Consider the following 22,784-nt stretch of genomic DNA (forward strand, 5'->3'; position numbering starts at 1 on the left):
GGGGGGACAGAGGACAGGGATATGGGGGACACAGGACAGGGAGTGAAAATATGGGGGCACCCCATGCAGAGACATGGAGGGACACAGGGGCACATGGAGGGACAAGGGGACACAGGGCAGGGAGATGGAGACACGTGAGGGGACATCGGGCGATACGGATCAGGGACACAGGGACACAGGGGTACATGGAGAGACACAAGAGTGGGAGGGGGGGCATGGGGGGACACAGAACAGGGAGTGAATATCTGGGGGACATGGTGCAAGGACATGGAGGGACACTGGGGGGACATGGAGGGGACATGAAACAGAGATATGAGGGGACACAGGAGGACACGAGGGGAAACAGAGGGACACAGGACAAGGACATTGGAAGGCACAGGACAGGGGGACACAGGGGGACAGAGGGGAACACAGGACAGGGACATGGGAACAAAGGGGACCGAGTGTGACCAGGACCCGCAGTGCCACCACATCCGTGTCCCCCGCCCCGTGCCGGATCCTGGATGTCCCATGCCATGACCTTCTCCCAGGAAACAGGGAGATGTCACCCTGATGTCACCGTGTTCTCCCCCCAGCTGCCAGCTGGGCCCAATCAGTGTCTCCTCAGCTGGTGGCACTTCTGGGGACTTTCCATAAATTCCAGAGCCTCTCAGCAGCGCCAGAGCTGGGGCCGGTGAGTGACATCGGGGTGGGTGACACTGGGAGCATTCCTGTACCTGGGGGGTCCCAGTCACAGGGGTGGCCCTGGAATTGTGACAGTGGAGTCACCCGGATCCCACTTTTCCAGGAAAAAGTGAGATCTGGCATGGCTGGAGTGACCTGTCTGGGCGTGGCCAGGGCGGCTGTGGCTGTCACGGTGCTGTGGGTGACGGTGGTGGGGGCAGCCACGGGGTGAGGAACTGGGAATGGGTGTGGGAGGTGGGAAAGGGAACTGGGCATGGGAGGTGGGAACTGGGTCTGAGGGATAGGAACTGAGAATGTGGGTTGGGAGCTGGGAATGGGGGGCAGGAGCTGGGAATGGGAATTGGGATGGGAAATGGGAGCGGGGAATGGGATGGGTGCTGGAAGATGGGATGAATCCCAGGATGGGTGCTGGGAGCCAGGATGGATGTCAGGAGTTGGGATGGGTGCTGGGAGCAGGGATGGATGCCAATGCATCCCAGAATGGGTGCTTAGATGCAGGCTGGGAGCTGGGATGGGTGCCAGGAGTGGGGATAGGGGTGGTGAGTGCCAGCTGGGTGCTGGGATGGATCTGGGATGGGTGCTGGGATGGATGTGGGATGGGTGCTGGGATGGATGTGGGATGGATGTGGGATGGATGTGGGATGGATGCTGGGATGGATGCTGGGATGGGTGCTGGGATGGACCTGGGATGGATGCTGGGATGGATGTGGGATGGGTGCTGGGATGGGTGCTGGGATGGATCTGGGGTGGATGTGGGATGGGTGCTGGGATGGGTGCTGGGATGGGTGTGGGATGGATGTGGGATGGGTGCTGGGATGGGTGCTGGGATGGGTGCTGGGATAGATCTGGGATGGATCTGGGATGGGTGCTGGGATGGATCTGGGATGGATGTGGGATGGGTGCTGGGTCCCGGCTGGATGCCGGTGTGTGCCCGGCAGGCGCTGGTGCGAGCGGCTGGTGCAGGTGACGGAGCAGGAGGAGGTGACGCCGCGCCGCGAGGCCGCGGTGCCGTGTGCCACTCTGTACCAGTACAGCCTGGCCGGGTGGCAGCTGGACAGGGACCGCACGCGCCAGGGCCACAGGGACCCCTCTGGGGACACCAAAACCGCCCCCCCTGGGGACACTGGCACTGACACCCCTGGGGACACCAGCACTGGCCCCTCCCTCTGCTACATCTACCGGTGAGCCCAGGGAGACGTGGCACGGGGTGACCCTGGGTGGCACTGAGGTGGCACCTGGTGACACCGGGGTCTCCCCACAGCCCCCCAGAGACGCGGCCGGTGGTGCGGAGTCACACAGAGCGCGGCTGCTGTCCCGGCTGGAGCGGCCCCCGCTGCACCGAGGGTATGGGGATGTGGGGGTGGCACTGTGGGATGTCCCCAGGCTGCCATCGCCACTGCACCATTCCCACTGGGTGCCAGGAGCTGGGATGGGAGCTGGGATGGGTGACAGGAGCTGGGATGGGAACCGGGATCGGTGCCATTCCCACTGTGTCATTCCCACCGGGTGCTGGGATGGGTGCTGGGAGCGGGGGTAGGTGCCAGGATGGGAGCTCAGATGGGTAATGGAAGCGGGAATGGGACCCAGGATGGGATCTAGGATGTGTTCTGGGAGTCAGGACTGATGCTGGGATGGATGCTGGGAATTGGGATGGGTGCTGGGATGAGGTCCGGGATAGGTGCTGGAATGGGAATTGGGATGGGCACCATCCTCCGCGTGTCACCCAGTGTGACCCAACGCCACCCCACCCCACAGGCCCGGGCTCTCTGGGCCGCTGTTTTGGCACGTGGCAGTGCCAGGATGGTGCCAGTGGCCATAACGGCAGCACCATGAGCCGTTCCGAGTGCTGCCGGCAGCCCTGGGGGCACAGCTGGCGCCGTGGGGACCCCGGGGACACCGGGGACACAGGGCCCTGCCTGCCCTGCACCCGCCTGCCCCTGGGCGGGGACGGAGGGTCCCCGCGGCACCGCAGCCCCCCGGCCACGTGCCAGGCCTGGGCCAGGACGCGGTTCCGCACCTTCGACGGGCGGCACTTCGGCTTCGCCGGGACCTGCCGGTACAGCCTGGCCACCGCCACCGACGGCACCTGGGACGTCACCATTGGCCTCGGCCACCCCCGGGTACGGGGTCATCCCCAGGGGGTGGGATGGGGCTGGGGGCGGGAATGGGTGCTGGGAGCTGGGATGGGTTTGGGGACAGGTGCCGGGAGGTGGGATGGGTGCTGAGATGGGTCCTGTCCCTGTGGGGTGGGTGCTGAGATGGGTCCTGTTCCTGCCCTCAGGGGCTGTGACACACCTGAGTGTCCTGTCCCCATCCCCACTGTCCCCGGCACACCTTTGTGCCCCAGTGACATCCCTGGTGTCCCCAGCATACCTGTGTGTCCCGGTGCCACCCCTGATGGCTGTGACACAGCTGTGTGTCCCGGTGCCATCCCAGTGACACGGTGCTGCCCCAGGTGCTGCACATGACCTTTGGGACAGACACGCTGGTGGCCCGGGGACGGAACGTGTCGGTGAACGGGGTGGCGGTGCTGGAGGGACACCCCTACCTGCACAGAGGTGCGTCCCCCAGGCCACCAGCCCCTGGGAGGGTGGGGATGAGCCCCCAGTGACCCTGGGTGGCACCGGGACTCTGTGATGGATCAGCGGTGGCGGCAAAGCTGCCACCAGGATCCCTGTCCCCATCCCGGCCCCATCCCGCCCTGCAGGGCTCGGTGTCACCTGGCCAGGGGACTGGGTGGCCGTGGCCAGCAGCCTGGGCGTGCGGGTGGCCTGGGACGGGCACCTGGCGGTGACGGTGACGGTGGAGCCCGAGCTGCGCGGGGGCACCTGGGGGCTCTGCGGCACCTACACCGATGACCCCGTGGGTAAGTGCCACCTGCCCAGTGCCACCCCACCCCACGTGAGGACTGGGGGGACACCCCCTGTACCCCCACCCTCCCTGTCCCCCCAGACGACTTCATGAGCCCCAGTGGGGACGTCGCTCCCTTTGCCGCCTCCTTTGGCAACGCCTGGAAGGTGCCGGTGGCTGGCACAGAGGTACCTGGGCAGTGCCACACACCCGGGGGCGGGGTGACCCCCCCGTGCCCATTTGGGGGTCCCCGGGTGTCACCCCGCGCTGAGGGACCCCCCCTGCTCAGCCCCCGTGCAGGGACGTGCCAGAGGGAGGCTCCAGGTGTGGCCCAGGTGAGGTGGCACCTGCGGTGGCCACGTGTGGGCAGCTGCTGGCCCAGCCCTTCAGGCAGTGCCACGGCGAGGTCAGCGGCTCCTGGAGTGGGGTCGGGAGGCCTGGGGGAGGGGTCCCAAGGGGTCTGGGGGGGTACTGGGAAGGTCCTGGGAGTGTCCCGGGATGTCCTGAGGGATCCTGGAGGTGTCCTGTGCTGTCCTGGGGGATACTGGAAGGTCCCAGTGGGTTCTGGGGGGTTCTGAGGGGTCCAGGGGGTCTCCAAGGGGTTCAGGAGGGTCCCTGGAGGTCCGGGAGCAGTTCTGAGGGTCCTGGAGAGTCATGGAGGGGTCTAGGGGATTCGGGGATTCCTGGAAGATTCTAGGGGGTCTGGGGGTTCCCAGGGGCTTATAGGGGGTCCTCACCTCCACCCCCCTCCAGGTGGACCCCAGCGGGTTCTATGCAGCGTGTCTGGCACTGCTGTGCGGGGACCCTGGACCCTCGTCCCCCCCCGGTCCCCTGTCACCCCCCCGTCCCCTGTCATCCCCTGGTCCCCTGGCGTTCCCCGCTCCCCTGTCTCCCCCCGACCCCCTGTCGCCCCCCGTCCCCCCGCCCCCCGCCGCCTGCGACACCTTCGCCGCCTACGCCCGGGAGTGCTCCCGCCGCCAGCTCGATGTCACCTGGCGCCGGCCCGGCTTCTGCGGTAGGAACTGCGGGGGGGACCCTCCTCGACCCCTCCCCACGGTGCCACCGGTGCCACCGCGGTGTCCCCTCGGCAGAGCGCCGCTGCGGCGCCGGGCAGCGCTTCTCCGACTGCGTGTCCCTGTGCCCGGTCACCTGTGCCACCGCGGGCAGCGCCGAGGAGGGGACGTGCCAGCGCCACTGCCACGGCGGCTGCGAGTGCGGCCCGGGGCTGGCCCGGGACGGGGACGTCTGTGTCCTCCCCACCGCCTGCCCCTGCCACCACCGGCGACAGCGCTACGGGCCCGGCCAGAGCATCCGCCAGCGCTGCAACCGCTGGTGGGTGACACCGCGGGGACAGCAGCCATCGGAGGGGGACCCGGCGGATGGGCAGCACCAGGATCCCTGTGGCGTGTCCCCTCCCTAGCCCGGGATCCCCTGCTGTGTCCCTGCGGTGACCCGACTATCCCAGTGTCCCTGTGGCGTGTCCCCCCGCCCAGCCCGGTGTCCCCTGTGATGTACCCTCTTCACTCCAGTGTCGGCTGTGGCACGTGCCCTCCCAGTCTGGTGTCCCCTGTGGTGTCCCCCACTACCCCGGCATCCCTGTGACATGTCCCCCACTACCCCAGTGTCCCCTGTGGTGTGTGCCCCACCCCGGGGTCCCCTACAGCATGTCCCCCTCCCTCCCAGTGTCCCCTACCGTGTCCCTCCTCCCCCCAGTGCCCCCCCCAGTTTCCCCGCCGGTGACCAGTGTCCCCGGTGTCCCCAGCACGTGTGAGGGCGGGCGCTGGCGCTGTGAGCAGCAGCGGTGCCCGGCCGAGTGCGCGGTGCTGGGGGGGCGTCACTTCGTCACCTTCGACCGCCGCCGCTTCTCCCTCCCGGCCCCCTGCGCCCACACCCTGGTGGAGGTGAGGGGCCGGGGGGACTCGGGGGTGGCTGTGGGGGTGGCCGCGGTGGCCGCCGTGGCAGGGCTCTGCCCGGGGGTGTCACCGTGTCTCTGGCCGCCAGGACTTCGTGGGGAGGCGGCTGCTGATCACGGCTGAGCACGAGCACTGTGACAGCCACCGGCCCCTCGGCTGTCCCCGCACCCTCACTGTCACCACCAGCCGCACCACGGCCCGTCTGCACGGCACAGGTGACACACCTGGGCAGCACCGAACTGGGACCGGGGTCATCCCTGCACCCTGGTGGCAGCCATCCTAATGCCTGTCTCCAATGTCCCCAACGTCCCCATGGCAGTGGGTGCCATCCCAGTGCCCGCCCCCACTGTCCCCATAGTGATGGGTACATCCTGATGCCCACCCCCATGGTGCCACCGCTGTCCCCCTCAGGGGAGGTGACAGTGGCCGGGCAGGAGGTGACACTGCCCTTCTCCGGTGCTGGGCTGAGCATCCGCCGCGCGTCCTCGGCCTTCCTGCACCTGCAGGTGCCCGACGCCCACCTGCTCTGGGGGCTGGGGACCCCCCACACCTACATCACCCTCCAGCCCGCCATGGCCGGCACGGTGAGTGGGCCCCCGGGGCCCCCGGGATGCTCCCGGTGGGATGGGGTTCCTGTGGGATCCCGTGGGATGGGGGTGTGGTGAGATGAGGGGCCGGTGGGCTCACCGTGACACATCTGTGCAGGTGCGGGGGCTCTGCGGGACCTTCACCGGGGACCAGCGGGACGAGTTCACGACGCCGGAGGGGGATGTGGCACCGGGAGTCGCCGACTTCGCCAACGCCTTCCGTGCGGCCGGAGCCTGCCCGGCGCTGGGCCCCGGCATTCCCGACCCCTGCCACGTCTTTCCCGGGAGCCGGGAGCGCGCCGAGGCTGCCTGCGCCGTGCTCTTGGGGCCGGCGTTCCAGGTGAGGGGCCTGGCACAGTGGGGAGCGGGGATGGGTGACGGGGCTGTGACCGTGTCCCCCCGGCACAGCGGGGAGCGGGGATGAGTGACGGGGCTGTGACATGTCCCCGGCACAGCGGGATGGGTGACGGGCTGACCGTGTCCCACCGGCACAGCGGGGATGGGTGACGGGGCTGTGACCGTGTCCCCCCGGCACAGCGGGGAGCGGGGATGGGTGACGGGGCTGTGACCGTGTCCCCCCGGCACAGCGGGGAGCGGGGATGAGTGACGGGGCTGTGACCGTGTCCCCCGGCACAGCGGGGATGGGTGACGGGGCTGTGACCGTGTCCCCCCGGCACAGCGGGGAGCGGGGATGGGTGACGGGGCTGTGACCGTGTCCCCCGGCACAGCGGGGAGCGGGGATGGGTGACGGGGCTGTGACCGTGTCCCCCCGGCACAGCCGTGTCACCGCGCCGTGGATCCGGAGCCGTTCCTGGAGCTGTGCCGCTGGGACGTGTGTTCCTGCCGGGAGCAGGAGCCGGAGCGCTGCCTGTGCTCGGCACTCGGAGCCTACGGCCGGGAATGTGCCCGGGAGGGGACAGAGCTGCACTGGAGGAACCGGAGCCTCTGCGGTGGGACAGGACGGGACTGGGAAAGGGGATGGGAGGGGAAGGGAGGGGAGGGGATGAGGTAACACGCCTAACACCCCCGTGACCCCTCTTTTCCCCCCAGACGAGCCGTGCCCCGGGGGGCAGCAGTTCCAGGACTGTGGAGGTCCCTGCGGCCGTTCCTGCTCGGAGCCCCCCGGCGCTGGGGACTGTCCCCCACCGGACAGCCTCTGTGTCCCTGGCTGCCGCTGCCCCCAGGGCTGCTGCTGGCCCAGGGGGACCAGTGTGTGCCCCCGCCGCCTGCCCGTGCCCCCGCGGCGCCCGCCTGTACCCCCCCGGCGCCCGCCTGCACCGCGGCTGCCAGGCCTGGTGGGTCCTGGGGAAATCTGGGGGCCCGGGGAGGTCTGGGGGGCCGGGGGGTCACCCACAGGACAGAGTCACCCGGGCAGGACATGGCGGTGCCGGTGACACCTGATGAAACCCCCTCCGGCCCGGTGTGACCCCCTGCGGGACGGGGGGCTTTTGTCCTGTGTCCCACCGCGGGGACAGCGACGGGGACCCGACACCCCGGGGGGTGGGAGGAGGAGGCTCCCGGGGGAGTGGGCTCGGTGTGATGTGGGTGCTGGGGGATGAGGATGGGGATGCAGGAAGCCTGTTGTGGGGGACAGTGGGATTTGGGGTGCTGGGGTGTGGGCATGGGGGTGGGGGGCCTGGAGCATGGTGGGCTTGGTGGGATTTGAGGTGCAGGGACCGGGGTGTGGGGAGTGGCGACGTGTTGAGGGTGCTGGAGGGTGGGGATGGGCATGTGGGGACCAGGGTGTGGGGGTCTCAGTGGGATGTGGGTGCTGGGGGCTGAAGCTGGGTGGGGAGGGTTACTGCTGTGGGGGCTCGATGGGTTGGGGGTGCTGGAGATGGGGGCACGGGACCCCGGTGGAGGGGAGGCAGTGGTGAGGGGGCTCAGTGGGATTTGAAGGATGGGGATGGGGGTGCAGGGACCGTGTCTCGGGGGTCCCAGTGGGACAGGGGTCCCTCCCGGCCCCCCGCAGTGTGTGCGCAGGGGGGTCGTGGCGCTGCACCCCCGCCCCGTGTCCCCCCGCCCCGCGCTGCCCCCGGGGCTACTCCACGCGCCGGGGTCGTGCCTGCGCCGCTGCGACCCCGCCGAGCCCAGCGGCACCTGCGGGGGCCCCGCCGACGGCTGCGTCTGCCCCCCCGGGACCCTATTCCTGGTGCGTGACCCCCCCGGGGGGAGGGTGGGGATGGGGGACTCCCCCGAGCCCCACTCACCCCGGTCTGGCTGCAGGATGGGCAGTGCGTGTCGCCGGACGAGTGTCCCTGTCACCACGGGGGGCAGCTGTACCCCCCCAACGCCACCATCGCCCATGACTGCAACACCTGGTGGGACCCCCGGACACCCCCAGACCAACCCGTACCCCTGCCAGCCCCGTGGTGACACCCAGACCTCTGCCAAAGCCCGGGGACACCGCCAGACCCCTCCAACCCTCAGGGACACGCCCGGACCTCTTCCAGCCCCCGCGGGGACACCCCCAAACCTCTACCAGCCTCCCTGGACCTCTTCCAGCCCCCGCGGGGACTCCCCCAAACCTCTACCAGCCTCCCCAGACCCCTCCCACCCCCATGGGGACACCCCCAGACCCTTACTAGCCCCTCAGGGACACCCCCAGCCCCGTGCCACTGCCCCCGGTGACCCCGCGGTGGCACCGAGCCTGTCCCGCAGCGTGTGCCGGCGGCAGCGGTGGCACTGCGGGCGCGGGGAGTGCGCGGGGACGTGCGTGGCCACCGGGGACCCCCACTATGTCACCTTCGATGGCCGCGCCTTCACCTTCGCGGGGGATTGCGAGTACCTGCTGGCCCGGGAGGCCAGCGGGCTCTTCGCTGTCACCGTCGAGAACGTCCCCTGCGGGGCCACCGGCGTCACCTGCACCAAGTCCGTGGTGGTGGTGATGGGGAACACCGTGGTGCACATGCTGAGGGGTGAGGGGACGCGGGGGGACACGGGGACATGGGAGGACATGAGGGACAGAGGGGGACATGGGGGACACCGTGGTGCACGTGCTGAGGCTGAGGGGGGAGAGGGGGACGCAGGGGAAGGACACGGGGACATGTGTGGGTCCCCCACGGTGACATCCTGGCTTGCCCGTGGTAGGGTGGGGGCTGCAGGGGGATGGGGACATGGAGAGACACGGGGGACACGAGGGGGACCATGGGGGGCCGTGGGGGACACGGGGACGTGGCAGGGTGACCTCCAGTGACATCCCAACCTTGTGGGGCACGCGGGGGGACATGAGGGGACACAGTGGGACACGGTGGATTGTGGGGGGCCGTGGGGGACACGTGGGGGTGACCGTCGGTGCCGGCCTGGCAGGGCGGGAGGTGACGGTGAACGGGGTGGCCGTGCGACACCCCAAGGTGTTCGGGGGGTCGGGGCTGGCGCTGCAGCGCGCGGGGCTCTTCCTGCTGCTCCTCACGCGCCTGGGCGTGGCCGTGCTGTGGGACGGAGGTGAGACCCCCGGGGGGCCACGGGGTGCTCTGGGAGGCTATGGGGGGACCATGGAGGTGACCATGCTGTGGGACGGAGGTGAGACCCTGGGGGGTCATGGGAGGCCATGGGACTGGGGGGTTCTGGGAGAGGGGTGGGACCCCCCCAGGGGCACATGGGTGGCACCGGAGTGGAGGGACTCTGGGACAGAGGTGAGACCCGGGTGGGGTGCAGGGGGTCCCCAGTACGGGGGGGGCATGAGGGATTCCCTGATACTGGTGGTGCCACGGAGGGGTCACCATGGCGGATCCCCCGTGCCATGGGGAGGGTCCCTGGTGCCGTGGGTCACACGGGGACCCCGCCCCTCCCCGGTGCCCCCCAGGGACCCGCGTGTACGTGCGCGTGTCCCCGCGGCTCCGCGGGCGCCTGGCCGGGCTCTGCGGGAACTTCGACGGCGACGCCGAGAACGATTTCGGGAGCCGGGAGGGGGCTCTCGAGGCGACCCCCGAGATCTTCGGGGACTCCTGGCGCCTCAGCCCCCTCTGTCCCGAGGCCGATGGGCACCGCCAGCACCCCTGCGACGTACGGGGGGACACGGGGGACGTGGGACGGGGGGGACAGGGAGACGTGGGGGGCTGACAGAGGGACACGGGGGGACGCAGGAGGACGTGGGGGCCTGACACAGGGGATGGACAGGGGGACACGGGAGGTGGATGGGAAGACACAGGGCCACACGGGGGAGTGAATGGGGGACACACACGGGGGCTGATGGGGTATGTCCCCTCCAGGACAGCCCCCAGCACTCGGCCTGTGCCACATGGGGGACACCGGCACTGGATGGGGGGACACGGGGAGACACGGGGGGGAGGATGGGGGGACATGGGGGGTTGTCCCGCGTGGGGGACACGGGGGGGTTTGAAGGGGTGTGTCCCCCTCAGGACAACCCGCAGCGTGCAGCCTGGGCGCGGGGGCGCTGCGGGGTCCTGCGGCACCAGCTCTTCAGCCCCTGCCACGACCTGGTGCCCCCCCAGCGCTTCTACGAGTGGTGCCTGTTTGACGCCTGCGGGTGAGTTTGGGGGGCCGGGGGGTCCCCAGGCCCCAGGGGCGGGTCCCGGGCCCTGTCCCACTGCGTGTCCCCAGGTGTGACAGCGGGGGGGACTGCGAGTGCCTGTGCACGGCCCTGGCCGCCTACGCCGAGGAGTGCGGCCGGCGGGGGAGGCCCCTGCGCTGGCGGAGCCAGGGGCTGTGCCGTGAGTACCCACACCGGAGGGCACCGGGGCGGGCCGGGGGTACCGGGAGTCCGGGGGGTCCCAGCCCCACCCTGCCCTGGTGAGCCAGGGGCTGTTCCGTGAGCCTGGGGACAGAGGGCCAGGGGGTCCCGAGGGTCCGGGGGTGCTGGAGGGTACTGGGGAAAACAGAGGGGTCCGGGCTGGGGCCCCCGTGGGATGTGCCAGGGATGGGGGCTGGGCGATGGGGCTGGGGGTGCAGGAGCCCCCCATGGGGTGGGAGGGGGATCCAGGCTCTGGGTCACAGGGGGTCCTGGATGTGGGTCGGGGGATCCCAGTTGGGGGTCATGGGTGGTCCTGGCTGTGTGCTGGGGGGTCCCAGCTCCCCTAACACCCCCCCACACTCTCTGCAGCCCTACAGTGTGAGGGGGGGCAGGAGTACAACCCCTGCGGCCCCCCCTGCCCCCCCACCTGCCGGGACCTCGACCAGGACCCCCCCGAGCTCTGCGGGGCCCTGGGGTGTCTCGAGGGGTGTTTCTGCCCCCCTGGGCAGGTCCTGCACGGTGAGGAGGGGGCGGGGGATGGGGGGTCTGGGGGGCGCTGGGAGGGGGCTGAGGTAGGGGCTGGAGGAGGGGGCTGGGGCAGGGAGGAGGGGGCTGGAGGAGGCCTGGAGGGAGGCAGGAGGGCTGGCGGTGGTCCTGGTGCCAGCCCATGTCCCCCTCACCCCCGGCAGATGGGGCGTGTGTGGACCCCCAATCCTGTCCCTGCTTCTGGGACGGCTTCGCCTTCCCAGCTGGAGCCACGGTGACCCAGGGCTGCAGCAACTGGTGAGGCACGGGGGCACTGGGATACTGGGATACTGGGACACAGGGACATGGGGGCACTGGGATACTGGGACACAGGGACATGGGGGCACTGGGGTCTTGGGATACTGGGACTCCAGGACACTGGGACATAGAGATGCTGGGATATGAGGATACTGGGACTCCAGGACACTGGGATATGGGAATACTGGGATGCCCGGGCATCGGGACACCGTGGTAACGGGACACTGGGATACCAGGGCACTGTGACACTGGGATGGTGGGATACCAGAACATCAGGACATGGGGACACTGAGACACTGGTCCCCTTGGCCCCCCGTGTGTCTGATGTGTCCCCCCCAGCACGTGTCTCGAGGGGCGCTGGCAGTGCCCCCCGACCCCGTCCCCGTGTCCCGCCGTTCCCGGCTGTGCCCCGTGGGAGTTCCGGTGCCGGCAGGGGGGTCTCTGCGTGCCGGGGGCCTGGCTCTGTGACAACGAGGACGACTGCGGGGACGGCTCAGACGAGCTGTGCGACCCCCCCTGCGCCCCCCACCAGCCCCGCTGCCCCGGCGGGCGCTGCCTGCCCTGGGGGGCCCGGTGTGACGGTGTCACCCACTGCCCCGACGGCTGGGACGAGGCAGGGTGTCCCCCCCAGCCCTGCGCCCCCCCCGAGTTCGCCTGTGCCGGGGGGCGCTGCCTCCCCCCCGCCCGCGTCTGCGACGGGCGGCTCGACTGCCCCCCCGGGGACCACTCGGACGAGGAGGGTGAGACCGCGGGGGGTCCGGGGGGGGCCCGGGGGGGTCCCTGGGAACCAGAGAATTGCCTGTGCCCCACAGAGGGGGGTCTGAGTCCCACAACCCTCCAAGTCTGTGGCCCATAGCGGGGGTCCCTGAGCTCCACAACCCTGAGGGTCCATGGACCACGGTGGGGGAGGGGGTCTGTGCCCCACGATGGGGCGATCTAAATCCCCCAGTCCTGGGGGTCTGTTCCTCGCTGCGGGAGTGTCTGTACCCCATTGTGGGGTGTCTGTGCCCCATTGTGGGGTGTCCGTGCCCCATTGTGGGGTGTCTGTTCCCACTGTGGGGTGTCTGTGCCCCATTGTGGGGTGTCCGTGCCCCACACGGGGGTCCCCTCCCTGCAGGCTGTGCCCCCCGGTGTGGGCCGGGGCAGTTCAGGTGCGCGGGGGGCCGCTGTGTCCCCTACCCCCACCGCTGCGACGGCCGCGACGACTGCGGGGACGGGAGCGACGAGCGCGGCTGCTCCTGCCCCGAGGGGCACCTGCCGTGTCCCGGGGGGGGCTGCCCCCCCCCCGCCGCGCTCTGCGACGGCCGCCGCCACTGTCCCGACGGTGCCGACGAGGCCAATTGTCCCGGTGAGGGGAACGGGGGGGTCCCCCACCCTGGGAACTCTGTCTGGGATCCCCGACCCGGGAACCCCGACCCTGGGACCCTCAATCCTGGAAATCCCGGCCTGGGACCCCCTACCTGGGTATCAGCTCAGAACCCCTCCACCCCGGGACCGCCCTGGGGTCCCCACCTGAGTGTCATCCTCACCCTGGGACCCCCCCCCACCTCGGGACCCCCTCTCGTAACTCCCCCACCCAGGGCTCCCCCCCGGCACCATCCCCTACCCGGACTCCCCTCTGGGGACCCTCCACCCTGGCAGTTCCCGCCCCTGGACCCCCGCTTTGGGGACCCATCCATCCCGGGACCACCTGTGGACCCCTCTTTGAGAACCCCCGTTTTGGGGACCCCTCCCGGCAGCCCCCGCCCCCTGGACGCCCCACCTGGGACCCCCGCTTTGGAGATCCCCCCCTACGGCGGCGGTGTCACCGCTGTCCCCCTGTCCCCAGCGCGGGCCACCTGCGCCCCCGGGACCGTGCCCTGCCCCGACGGCTCGTGCGTGGCCGAGGTCGCCGTGTGCGACGGCGCTCGCGACTGTCGCGACGGCTGGGATGAGAGTCCGGCGGGGTGCGCGGTGGCCCTGCCCCCCGCGCCGCTGTCCCCTGGCACCGCTGTCCCCGTTGGCACCGCTGGCACCGCCGTCACTGACACCGTTGGCACCGCTGGTACCGCCTCTGGCACCGCTGGCACCGCTGGCACCGCCGTCACTGACACTGTCATTGCGGCTACCACCACTGTCACCGCCGCTGTCACCGACACTGGCACCGTCACCGACACTGTGACCAGCACTGCCAACGGCTCGGCAGGTGAGGGGGCCCTGGTGACCCCTGGGGGTGGCCGGGGACTCGGTGTGAGAGGACAGGTGGGCTCCGAGGGGTGGGTGGGCTCTGGGGGCGGGTGGGCCGGATGGGGTGAGCGGGTTCTGTGGGTGGGGCAGCTCCGTGGGATTGGTGGGTCCCGGTGGGACAGGAGGGCCCAGGGACAGGTGGGTGGGTTCTGGGGGACACGTGGACTCCCCAGAGTCGGGCACGCCCTGGGGCCGGTGGTCCCCGCGGGTCGGTGGTCCTGTGGCTCTGGGGGGTTCTCTGTGCCCCCCAGTGGCGGTAGGGGAGTGGGTGGTCCCCGTGGGTGGGTGGTCCCGGCGCCTGTGCTCCCCTCGACCCCGTGTCCCCCTCCCCAGCGCCCTGTGCCCCCCGGTCCCTGCGCTGTGACAGCACCGGGTGCGTCCCATGGGGATGGCGCTGCGACGGCGACAGCGACTGTCCCGACGGCAGCGACGAGTGGGGCTGCGACCCTCCCTGCGCCCCCGGACACCTGCCCTGCGACCCCCCCTGCGCCCCTGGACACGCCCCCTGCGCCCCCACCTGCGTCCCCCCCCGTCACCTCTGCGACGGCGTCCCCCACTGTCGCGACAGTGCCGATGAGAACCCCCAGCTGTGCGGTGAGACCCCCGGGACCCCCGGTCACTTCTGGGGACACCTGGGGGAAGGGAGGTCTGGGGGTCCCCCCGAATCCGCTCCTCGGGACCCCGGGGACACCCGGGGGGTGGGACAGGGGGCTCAGCAGTGGAGGGACCCCACCGGAGGGGGCTCGACCGGGGATATCCTCCCCACCACAGCCCCCCCCTCCCCCGGGGACCTCTCAGAGACCCCCATGTCCCCCCCCGCGCAGAGCCCCGCGGTCCCGGGAGCAGCCCGGGGGGTCCTTGCGCCGAGTTCGACTGCGGGGGGGGCGAATGTGTCACCTTCCAGCAGGTAACGGAGGGCCAAGGGGGGCCGGGGCCCCCCTTCTAGTGCCACCCCGGTGTCCCCTGACCCCTCCTGACGTCACCTCGATGTCCTCTCGGCTCTCCCCGGTGTCCCCCAGCCAGTGCCACCCTCCTAACCCCTGACCCCTCCTGATGTCCCCTCGACCCTCCCACCAGTGTCCCCGATGCCCCGAACCCCCTCCTGGTGTCACCCCCGTGCCACTCCAGTGTCCCGGCGTCCCCTCGACTCTTTTTTAGTGCCACCTTGGTGTCCCCCGACTCCTTTCCGATGTCACCCCGGTGTCCCCGACCTCCCTGATGTCACCCCTCGCTGTCCCTGCCTCCCCCCGCTGTCCCCCGCTGTCCCCGCGGTGTCCCCGCAGGTGTGTGACGAGGTGCAGGACTGTGGCTCGGGGAGGGACAGGCGAGGATGCGGCCTGTGGGGTCCCTGGGGTCCCTGGGGGTCCTGCAGCCGCCCTGCGGATCCGGGGGCAGCGCCGGCGCAGGGTGTCACCAGGGTCAGCCCGGGCTGCTGCGGGGGTGCCGCGGGCCGCGCGAGCAGGAGAGACCCTGCTTCCAGCGGGCCTGCCCAGGTGAGCCGGGGGACCCGCGGGCTGGGGGTCCAGGACACCCGGGGAGGTTTGGGGGGTGGAGAGGATGGGGTTTTGGGGTCCCAGGGGTGCCGGGGGCAGCGCGGGCAGGAGTGACTCTGCTTCCACTGAGCCTGCCCGGGTGAGCGGGGGGGAACGGTGGGACCCCGGGGTTTTGGGGGGCGTCTGGGTGGTTTGGGGATCTCATGGGGTGCCTGAGGGATTTGAGAGTCCCTATGGCCTAGGCTGCACAGGGAGTTCAGGGAATTTGTGGGGGTCCCATGGACCGGGGGTGTTGGAGGGGTCCCATGGGACACCGAGAGATTTGGGGGTCCCAATGGTTCAGGCTTCACAGGGGGTTTGACAGCCCGGGGGGCCTGGGGAGTTCCGAGGCTCCCCCTGACGCCCCCCGCCCCCCGCAGTGGACGGCGAGTGGGGCCCGTGGGGACCCTGGTCCGACTGCCCGGGGGGCTGCGGGGGGGTCCGGCTGCGCAGGAGGGGGTGTCGACCCCCCCAGAACGGCGGCCGAGCCTGCGAGGAGCTGCCTGGGGGGACCCCAGGAGCCCTGGAGATGGGTGGGTGCGGAGAGGGAGGGGGGTCTGGGGCGGGCAGGGGATCCAGGAGGGCTCTGGGGACACTGTGGTGGGGGGCCAAGTGGGCTGGGGGGTCCCAGTGGGACAGGTGGGCTCCATAGACGGGGATTCCGTGGGTGGGGGGTCTTCACAGCGCGGGGGGCTTTGTGGGACAGGTGGGTCCGGTGGGATGGGGGGCTCCATAGAGGGGGGGGCTTTGTGGGACAGGTGGTCTCCGTGGCTGACCTCCTCTCTTCCCCCAGCCCCCTGCTCCCCCGGGGGGTGCCCCAACGCCTCGGAGTGCTCAGGGGGGCTGCGCCCCCTCCCCTGCGCCCCCTGCCCCGCCTCCTGCGCCGACCTGGCCGCCGCCGTCACCTGCCCGCGACCCCCGCCCTGCCGCCCAGGTGAGGGGGACCCCGGGGGGGCACCCCGAGGTGAGGGGCAGCCCCTGAGCCCCCTCCCCTCCACAGGGTGCTGGTGCCCGGCGGGGCAGGTGCTGGACGCTCCCGAGCCCGGCTCAGGGGCCGCCCGGTGCGTGTGGCCGCGGGAGTGCCCGTGCCGGGCCGGGGGGCACACGTACCTCCCGGGGGTGCCGGTGCCCCTCGGCTGCCGCCTCTGCACCTGCCTCGAGGGGCAGCTGCGACACTGCCGCCCCCTCCCCGGCTGCTCAGGTGGGTCCCGGCGCCGGGCCGTGTGCCAGGGGGACCCCCGGTGCCCGGGTGTCACCGCGGTGGTGCCGTGGGGACAGCCGGGTGTCACTGCGGTGGTGCCACGGGACCCCCTGTGACCCGGTGCCCCCCCAGTGGACTGCGGATGGTCGTCGTGGTCACCGTGGGGGGCGTGCGCGGGCACCTGCGGGACCCCCGGCGTGCAGTGGTCGTTCCGCAGCCCCTCGAACCCCCCCCGGCGCGGGGGGGGACGGCACTGCCGCGGCATCTACCGCAAGGCCCGACGGTCAGCGGGGCCCGGGGGGGGGTCGTGGGGGGCATGGGAGGTCCCCCAGGTGTGTGACGCCCCCCCCGCCCGCAGGTGCCAGACGGGGCCGTGCCGGCGGTGCCACGAGCGGGGTCGGTGGCGCGTCCCCGGCGAGCGCTGGCGGGGAGGGCCCTGCCAGGTGTGCCAGTGCCTGCCCGGCGGGGGGGTCCGCTGTGTCCCCTACTGTCCCCTCCGCGACACTGGCTGTCCCCAGGTGAGTGGGAGGCGCGGGGGGCGGGGGGCAGCCCCAGGTGGCGGTGACAGTGACGCTGTCGGTGTCCCCAAGGGCCACGTGCTGCGGGAAGGTGACGGTGGGTCCTGCTGCTCCTGCACCCCCGCGGGTGAGTGGGGGAGTCCGGGGGGTCCCGGGGGCAGCGGGAGTGACCCGAGGTGCCAGGGAGCGGGGGTGACCCTGCGACCATCGCCCCGGTGTCCGTCCCCGCTGCAGGTGACAACGCGACCTCCACGGCCAGTCCCCCCGCGATGACAACAGCACTGTCCCCCCCCGCGCCGGCCGAGCCCCCCGGCAGCCCCAGGTACGGGTGGGCACCGGGGTTGGGAAGGCTCAGGACTCGGGGGTCCTGGCAGCTGGGAGTCCCCAAGTCCGGAGGGCACCGGCGGGGGTCCCCCTGAGCCCCCTCCCATGCTCTGCTCTCTCCAGCGCCACGGCCGCTCTCGGGGGGCTTCCCTCGGGGACCCTCAGAAGTGCCGAGACCCCCCCGGAGTCCACCAGCGCAGCCGGGGACACCCCCAGAACCGTCACCCTCCCCGAGGAGATTCCGAGAGCCCCCGGCAGTGCCACGCCCCCCCCCGGAACCCCCCAGCTCCGGGCGCTGCCCTCACCGGCTCCCACGGGGGTCCCCGTCGAGACGCCCCCAGGTGAGGGACCCCGGGGTGGGGGGACAGACGGGCCCCTCGAAACAGCACCCCCAGGGATGGGGGTTCCCAGAGGGGCGGCAGCGCCCGGGTCAAGGCGGCGGTGGGGTGGGGGTGGGGGGTGGGCTGGGGCGTTCCAAGGTTGGGGATTTGGGGGTACCGAGATTGGGGGTTCAGGGGTGGGGTGGGGGCCCAACACGTGGGGGTCACACGGCCCCCTCCCTCCCCTCCAGGCTGCACCCCCCCGCCCTGGGGAGGGTGGGGGTCCTGCAGCCGCTCCTGCGGAATGGGGGTCGCCCTGCGGCGCCGGGGGGGAGCCACGCCCGGGGGCGGCTGCGCCCACCCCCCAAACATCGACACCCGCGTCTGCTTCCTGAGAGCCTGCCCAGGTACCCCCAAACCCCCGGGACCCCCGCTATGGGCGGGACCCTTACTGTGGTGTGGGAGCCCACAATGGGCTGGGACCCCCGTTCTGGGCTGGGACCCCCGGGGATCCGGACCCTCCGTGGGGTGGAACTAATCCCATTTCCGGAGTGGGACCCCCAAAACGGGCGGGACCCCCAAAGCTCGGGACCCCCACAGTGGTTTGGGATCCCCATCCCTGGGCTGGGGAGGATGTTTAAAGTTGGGGGAGTCTTGGGGTTGGGGTGTCAAGGGAGTCCCCAAGGGCGGGGGTCTCGGGGTTGGGGGCTGCAGGGGGTCCCTCCCAAGGGGCAGTGAGGGGATGCTGACTCCGCCTGACCCCCCGTGTCCCCCCAGTTGCGGGCGGGTGGGCGCCCTGGGGGTCCTGGACCCTGCGATGCCCCGTGCGGGGGTGGGCAGCGGAGCCGCCGCCGCAGCTGCAGCGACCCCCAAAAACGGAGGGCGGCCGTGCGAGGGGGGGGGCCTGCAGAGCCGACCCTGCAACCTGCGGCCCTGCGGGGACGGGCCAGGTACGGGGGGGCACGGGGGGGCTGCGGGAGTGGGAAGACACCTCCAACTCTGCTCCCCCTGTCCTTATGCCCCCCTTGCCAGCCCCAGTGCCCTCAGATTCCTGAGCCCCCATTGCCCCCAAATCCTCCCCATCCCCCGCCCCCAAACACCTCCATGCCCACCCTGTCTCCCCTGAGCCCCGTAAATCCCCTTAAGTCCCCTAGACCTCCCACTTACCCTCCTGCCGTTGCCCCCCTAGCCTGCCCCCCTTCGATGCTGCTGGTGCCCCCGGGGGGGTGCGAGGATTTGGGGTCCTCCGTGCCCCTACCTGCACAGGCCCGAGTAGGAACAGCTCGTGCCCGGGGGCTGTGAGGAAGGTCGGAGGAGTGCGGAGGGGGTGCGGGGAGAGCTTGAGGGGCACGGGGGGTCTTGAGGTGTCTCGGGGGGAGGCGACTTGGGCAGGGCAGGGGTGGCGGGGGGAGAATTGGGAGGATTTGGGAGTGGCCTGGGAATCTGGGGGGGATATAGGGGGCTTGAGGGGGCTTGGAGGGACCGAGGGGAGGGCAGGGGGCTTTAGGGGAGCTTGGGAACTTGGGAGGGCCCTGGGGGTCCAGGAGGCACTTGAGGGGGACAGGGGGGCTTGGAAGGGTCTGGGAGGTCTTGAGGGGCTCGGGAGGTGGAGGTCTTGGTGGTCTGGGGGAGGCTTGTGGGAGGGCACAGAGGGTCTTGGGGGGATTTTGGGAGGCTCGGAAGGAACTTGGGGAGCTGAGGAGCTCTTGGAGGGCTGAGGGCGAATTGAGGGGTTCAGGAGGCTCAGGAGAAACTGAAGCTCCCCCAAATTCACCCCCCTCCCCCGCCAGGCTGTCGATGCCCACCCGGGCTGGTCCTGTGGGAACGTAACTGCGTCGAGCCCGGGTACCCCGAATCCCCCCCAAACCCACCTATGCCCAAAACCTGTGGTTGTGGTCCCGGGGTTGTTGGGACCCCCCAGGATTTGGGGTGACCCCCGTTTTCCTCCAGCGCGTGTGGGGGGCCCGCCGGGGTGTTGGGGCTCCCTGGGAGTCAGAGCCCCCCCGAACCCTGCGGGTGGTCGCGCTGGACCCCCTGGACCCGCTGCGACTGCAGCACCGGGACCCGGCAGCGCTTCAGGTGGGGAGGCTGCCCCACAGAGGGGGGTCTGACCCATAGCGGGGGTCCTGCCCCACAGCAGGGGGTCCTGCCCTATATTGAAGGGGTCTTGCCCCACGGGAGTGGGGTCCCACTCCATAAGGGGGGGATCTCTGCCCCATAGCAAGACGGTCTTGTGCCACGGGGCTGGGGGTCTCTGTCCCGTACCGAGAGGGTCTCTGCCCCCCGGCGATAGGGTCCTGCCCCACATCCCGCTCCCCACAGGTCTCCCACCAACCCCGCGGCCGTGCCCGGCGGTGCCCCCTGCGCTGGGTCCCCCCGGGAGGTTCAGGATTGCCCCGAGCCCTGCGGCCCCGGTAAGTGTCCCAGACCCCCGGGACCCCCGAACCTCCCCGGCCTCACAGGGGCACCCGGGGCCGGGACCCCCGAGTGCCCCCACGGCCCCTCGAGTGCCCCGTGTCCGTGTGTCCCCAGAGCCCGGCAGCGCCGTGTCACCGGGGGGCACCGGAGCGCCCTGGGGCACAGAGGTGACGTGGGGCACAGAGACCCCACAGTCCCCGGGGTCGCCGTGGGTCCCGGGGTCTCCGTGGGCCCCAGACTCGCCGTGGGTCCCGGAGTCTCTGTGGGGCACAAAGTCCTCCTGGCTCCCGGGGTCCTCGGAGCTGCCGGGGTCCCAGAGTCCCCGGGGCCGGGGGTCCCAGATTCCCTGGGGGTCCTGGAGCCCCCAGAGTCCCCAGAGCCCACGGACTCCCCTCGTGGCCTGTGGTCGTCGTGGGGCACAGAATTTCCGGAGTCCTCGGGGGTCCCACTGTCCCCGGGGGTCCCGGAGTCCCCGGGAGTCCTGTTGTCCCCCGAGGTCCCGCTGTCCGCGGGGGTCCCGCCCCCCCTCCGTGGCCGGTGGTCGCCGTGGGGCCCCTGGAGCGGCTGCAGTGCCCCCTGCGGGGGGGGCGAGCGCTGGCGCCGCCGGGGCTGTGACGCCCCCCCGTGCCCGGGGCCGGCACTGCAGAGCCAGAGCTGCCACAGCCACGTGTGCCGCGGTGAGTGCGGGGGGCGGGACCCCCGACCGAGACCCCCACCCGCAGATCTGAGCCGAGGTCTCCCAGCCCAGAGGCCCCCAACGCAGAGACCCCCACCCAGAGACCCCCCCCAACCCACAGATCTGACCCAGAGACCCCGCCCCACAGACCTGCTCTGTCCCATAGCCCTTCCCCAGAGACCCCCAGAGCCCCCCGGCCCACACACCTTCCCTCCCCGTGGGGCGCAGAGCTGGGTGTTTGGGGGGGGCAGAGGCGGAGGGCCCCCCCGGGGTACTGGGGGGAGGTTGGGGAGGGGACAGGGGCCGGGTGCCCCAAGGTACTGAGGGGTTTTTTTTCGGGGGGGGCAGAGGTCAGTGCCCCCAGGCGCTAAGGGGGGGATCTGTGTTTGGGGGGGCAGAAGCGGGGTGCCCCCCGGGCTGGACGTTCAGCGAGTGCGGGGAGGGCTCCGGGTGCCCCCGGAGCTGCGCCCACCTGGGCGGGGCCGTGGGGTGCGCGGGGGGGTGTCAGGAGGGGTGTCACTGCCCCCCCGGCACCTTCCTGCACCACCGCACCTGCCTACAGGTGAGACCCCCCCCCGGGGACCCCCCATGAGTGCTGCCCCCCCATCGGTCCTGTCCCCCCTCCGAGGGTGCTGCCATCCCAAAATCTGGGGAGGAGACTGGCGGGGAGGGGCTCCTGGGAGTGAAATGGGGGTCCACAGATCCCTGGGTGCCCCCCAGGGTGGTTGGGGGTTCCTGGGTGGGGTTCCCCGGGTTCATGGGGGCTACGTGGGTGCCCCGCGGGTGGGGGCTCTAGGGCGGCTCCGTGAGGGCTCTGTGGGACTGTGGGTGCCCCCCCGGAGGGAACACCTGGGGGTTCTATGGGACAGTGGGTGCCCCATGGATGTCCTCCAGGAGAGTGGGTGCCCCCCGGGGTGGGTTGGGGTCCCCGGGTGCCTCCCGGGCGCCCCCCACCCCCGTGCTCAGCCCCAGCAGTGCCCCTGCTCGGTGCCGGCCGCGTTGCTGCGGTGGGGGGACCCTGGGACCCCCTCCGGGACCCCCCGGGCCCGGAGCCCTCGGGGACCTCCCATGGGGACCCCCCGATCCTGGAGCTGCCGCCGGGAGGGACCGTCCACGTGGGCTGTGCCCGCTGGTGAGGGGGGACACCCCCGGGGGTCCTTCCCCCCCACCTTCACGTACCTTCTGCCCTTCCCCACGACCCTTCCCCACCATCACCTGCTGCCCTCCCCCACCCCGTGTTCCCCTTCCCCATCACCCACCACCCCCGGCCCTTCCCCACCCTCCAGGCCCCCGTCCTTCCCCCCATTCCGCGACCCTTCCCCACCACCCACAGCCCCTCCCACGACTCCCCCTCTGGTACCCCCTGTCCCCCGCACCCCTCTGACTCCACCTTTGCCCCCAGCACGTGCCTGGGGGCCGCCTGCGCTGTGCCCCCCGAGGGCTCCCCGGAGCCCCCTGCACCGGGACCCCCACGGAGAGGCCGACGTGCCCGAGCCCCCCCTGCGCCGGTGGGTCACGGCCCCCCAGCCCCCAGCCCCACGACCGCAGCCCCACGGCCTCAGTGGGCACAGCCCCCAGCCCGGGGTCCCACGACCCCAGCCCGACTCGGGGACCAGACAGTGTGACCGGGTTGGTTGTCCCCCCTCAGCAGAGCCCGGCCCCGCACGGGATCTGGGCCCCACACGGGGTCTCGGCCCCACAGCAGCTCTCAGCCCCACACGGGATCTCAGTCCCATAACAGCTCTCAGCCCCACAGCTCTCGGCCCCACAGCCCCAGGTGAGGGTCCCACTGCCCCCCCGTGCCCCCTCGCAGTCCCCGCCCCTGCTGCCGCACTGACAGACTGTTCCTGCAGGGCCCGAAGGGGAGGGGGCGGCCGGGTGGTCCCCGCCGGTCCCACCGGCGCTGTGGGGCCGTGGGGGCCATGGGGACCCTGCTCCCACACCTGCACCCGCCCGAGACCCCCGCGAGCCGGAGCCGCCGCCGGGACTGCGCGGGGGAGAGTGCGGGAGGGGGGCGGCACCCAGAGCAGACCCTGCAACCTGCCCCACTGCCAAGGTG

The 22,784-nt window shown here is 71.6% G+C and overlaps 1 protein-coding gene across 1 annotated transcript; it reads left to right on the top strand.

The window, feature by feature from the left end:
• Positions 1 to 644: 644 nt before the first annotated feature.
• LOC126650148 (SCO-spondin-like) lies at positions 645 to 22,726 on the top strand (the record flags this gene model as incomplete). Its single annotated transcript, XM_050334619.1, is given in 52 exon segments — positions 645 to 673; positions 788 to 891; positions 1,623 to 1,865; positions 1,946 to 2,028; positions 2,440 to 2,804; positions 3,140 to 3,242; positions 3,392 to 3,550; positions 3,637 to 3,722; positions 4,288 to 4,549; positions 4,626 to 4,866; positions 5,297 to 5,435; positions 5,536 to 5,662; positions 5,859 to 6,031; positions 6,153 to 6,374; positions 6,813 to 6,984; positions 7,085 to 7,220; positions 7,222 to 7,329; positions 8,007 to 8,068; positions 8,071 to 8,186; positions 8,261 to 8,355; positions 8,696 to 8,952; positions 9,344 to 9,478; positions 9,840 to 10,039; positions 10,396 to 10,523; positions 10,598 to 10,707; positions 11,097 to 11,246; positions 11,417 to 11,510; positions 11,850 to 12,250; positions 12,628 to 12,858; positions 13,339 to 13,695; positions 14,070 to 14,330; positions 14,561 to 14,643; positions 15,109 to 15,229; positions 15,649 to 15,801; positions 16,062 to 16,202; positions 16,269 to 16,469; positions 16,602 to 16,752; positions 16,828 to 16,987; positions 17,060 to 17,114; positions 17,222 to 17,309; positions 17,435 to 17,652; positions 17,883 to 18,038; positions 18,409 to 18,442; positions 18,444 to 18,497; positions 18,499 to 18,581; positions 18,821 to 18,857; positions 19,582 to 19,710; positions 19,954 to 20,045; positions 20,164 to 20,257; positions 21,124 to 21,287; positions 22,128 to 22,233; positions 22,539 to 22,726. Coding segments are annotated over 51 exon segments (7,810 nt in total), but the record flags the coding sequence as incomplete, so codon positions are not given.
• Between the last annotated feature and the right edge of the window lie 58 nt (positions 22,727 to 22,784).

This window comes from Myiozetetes cayanensis, unplaced genomic scaffold (genome assembly GCF_022539395.1).
Source record: "Myiozetetes cayanensis isolate MyiCay16 unplaced genomic scaffold, myiCay2020 scf57, whole genome shotgun sequence".
Lineage (NCBI taxonomy): Eukaryota > Metazoa > Chordata > Aves > Passeriformes > Tyrannidae > Myiozetetes > Myiozetetes cayanensis.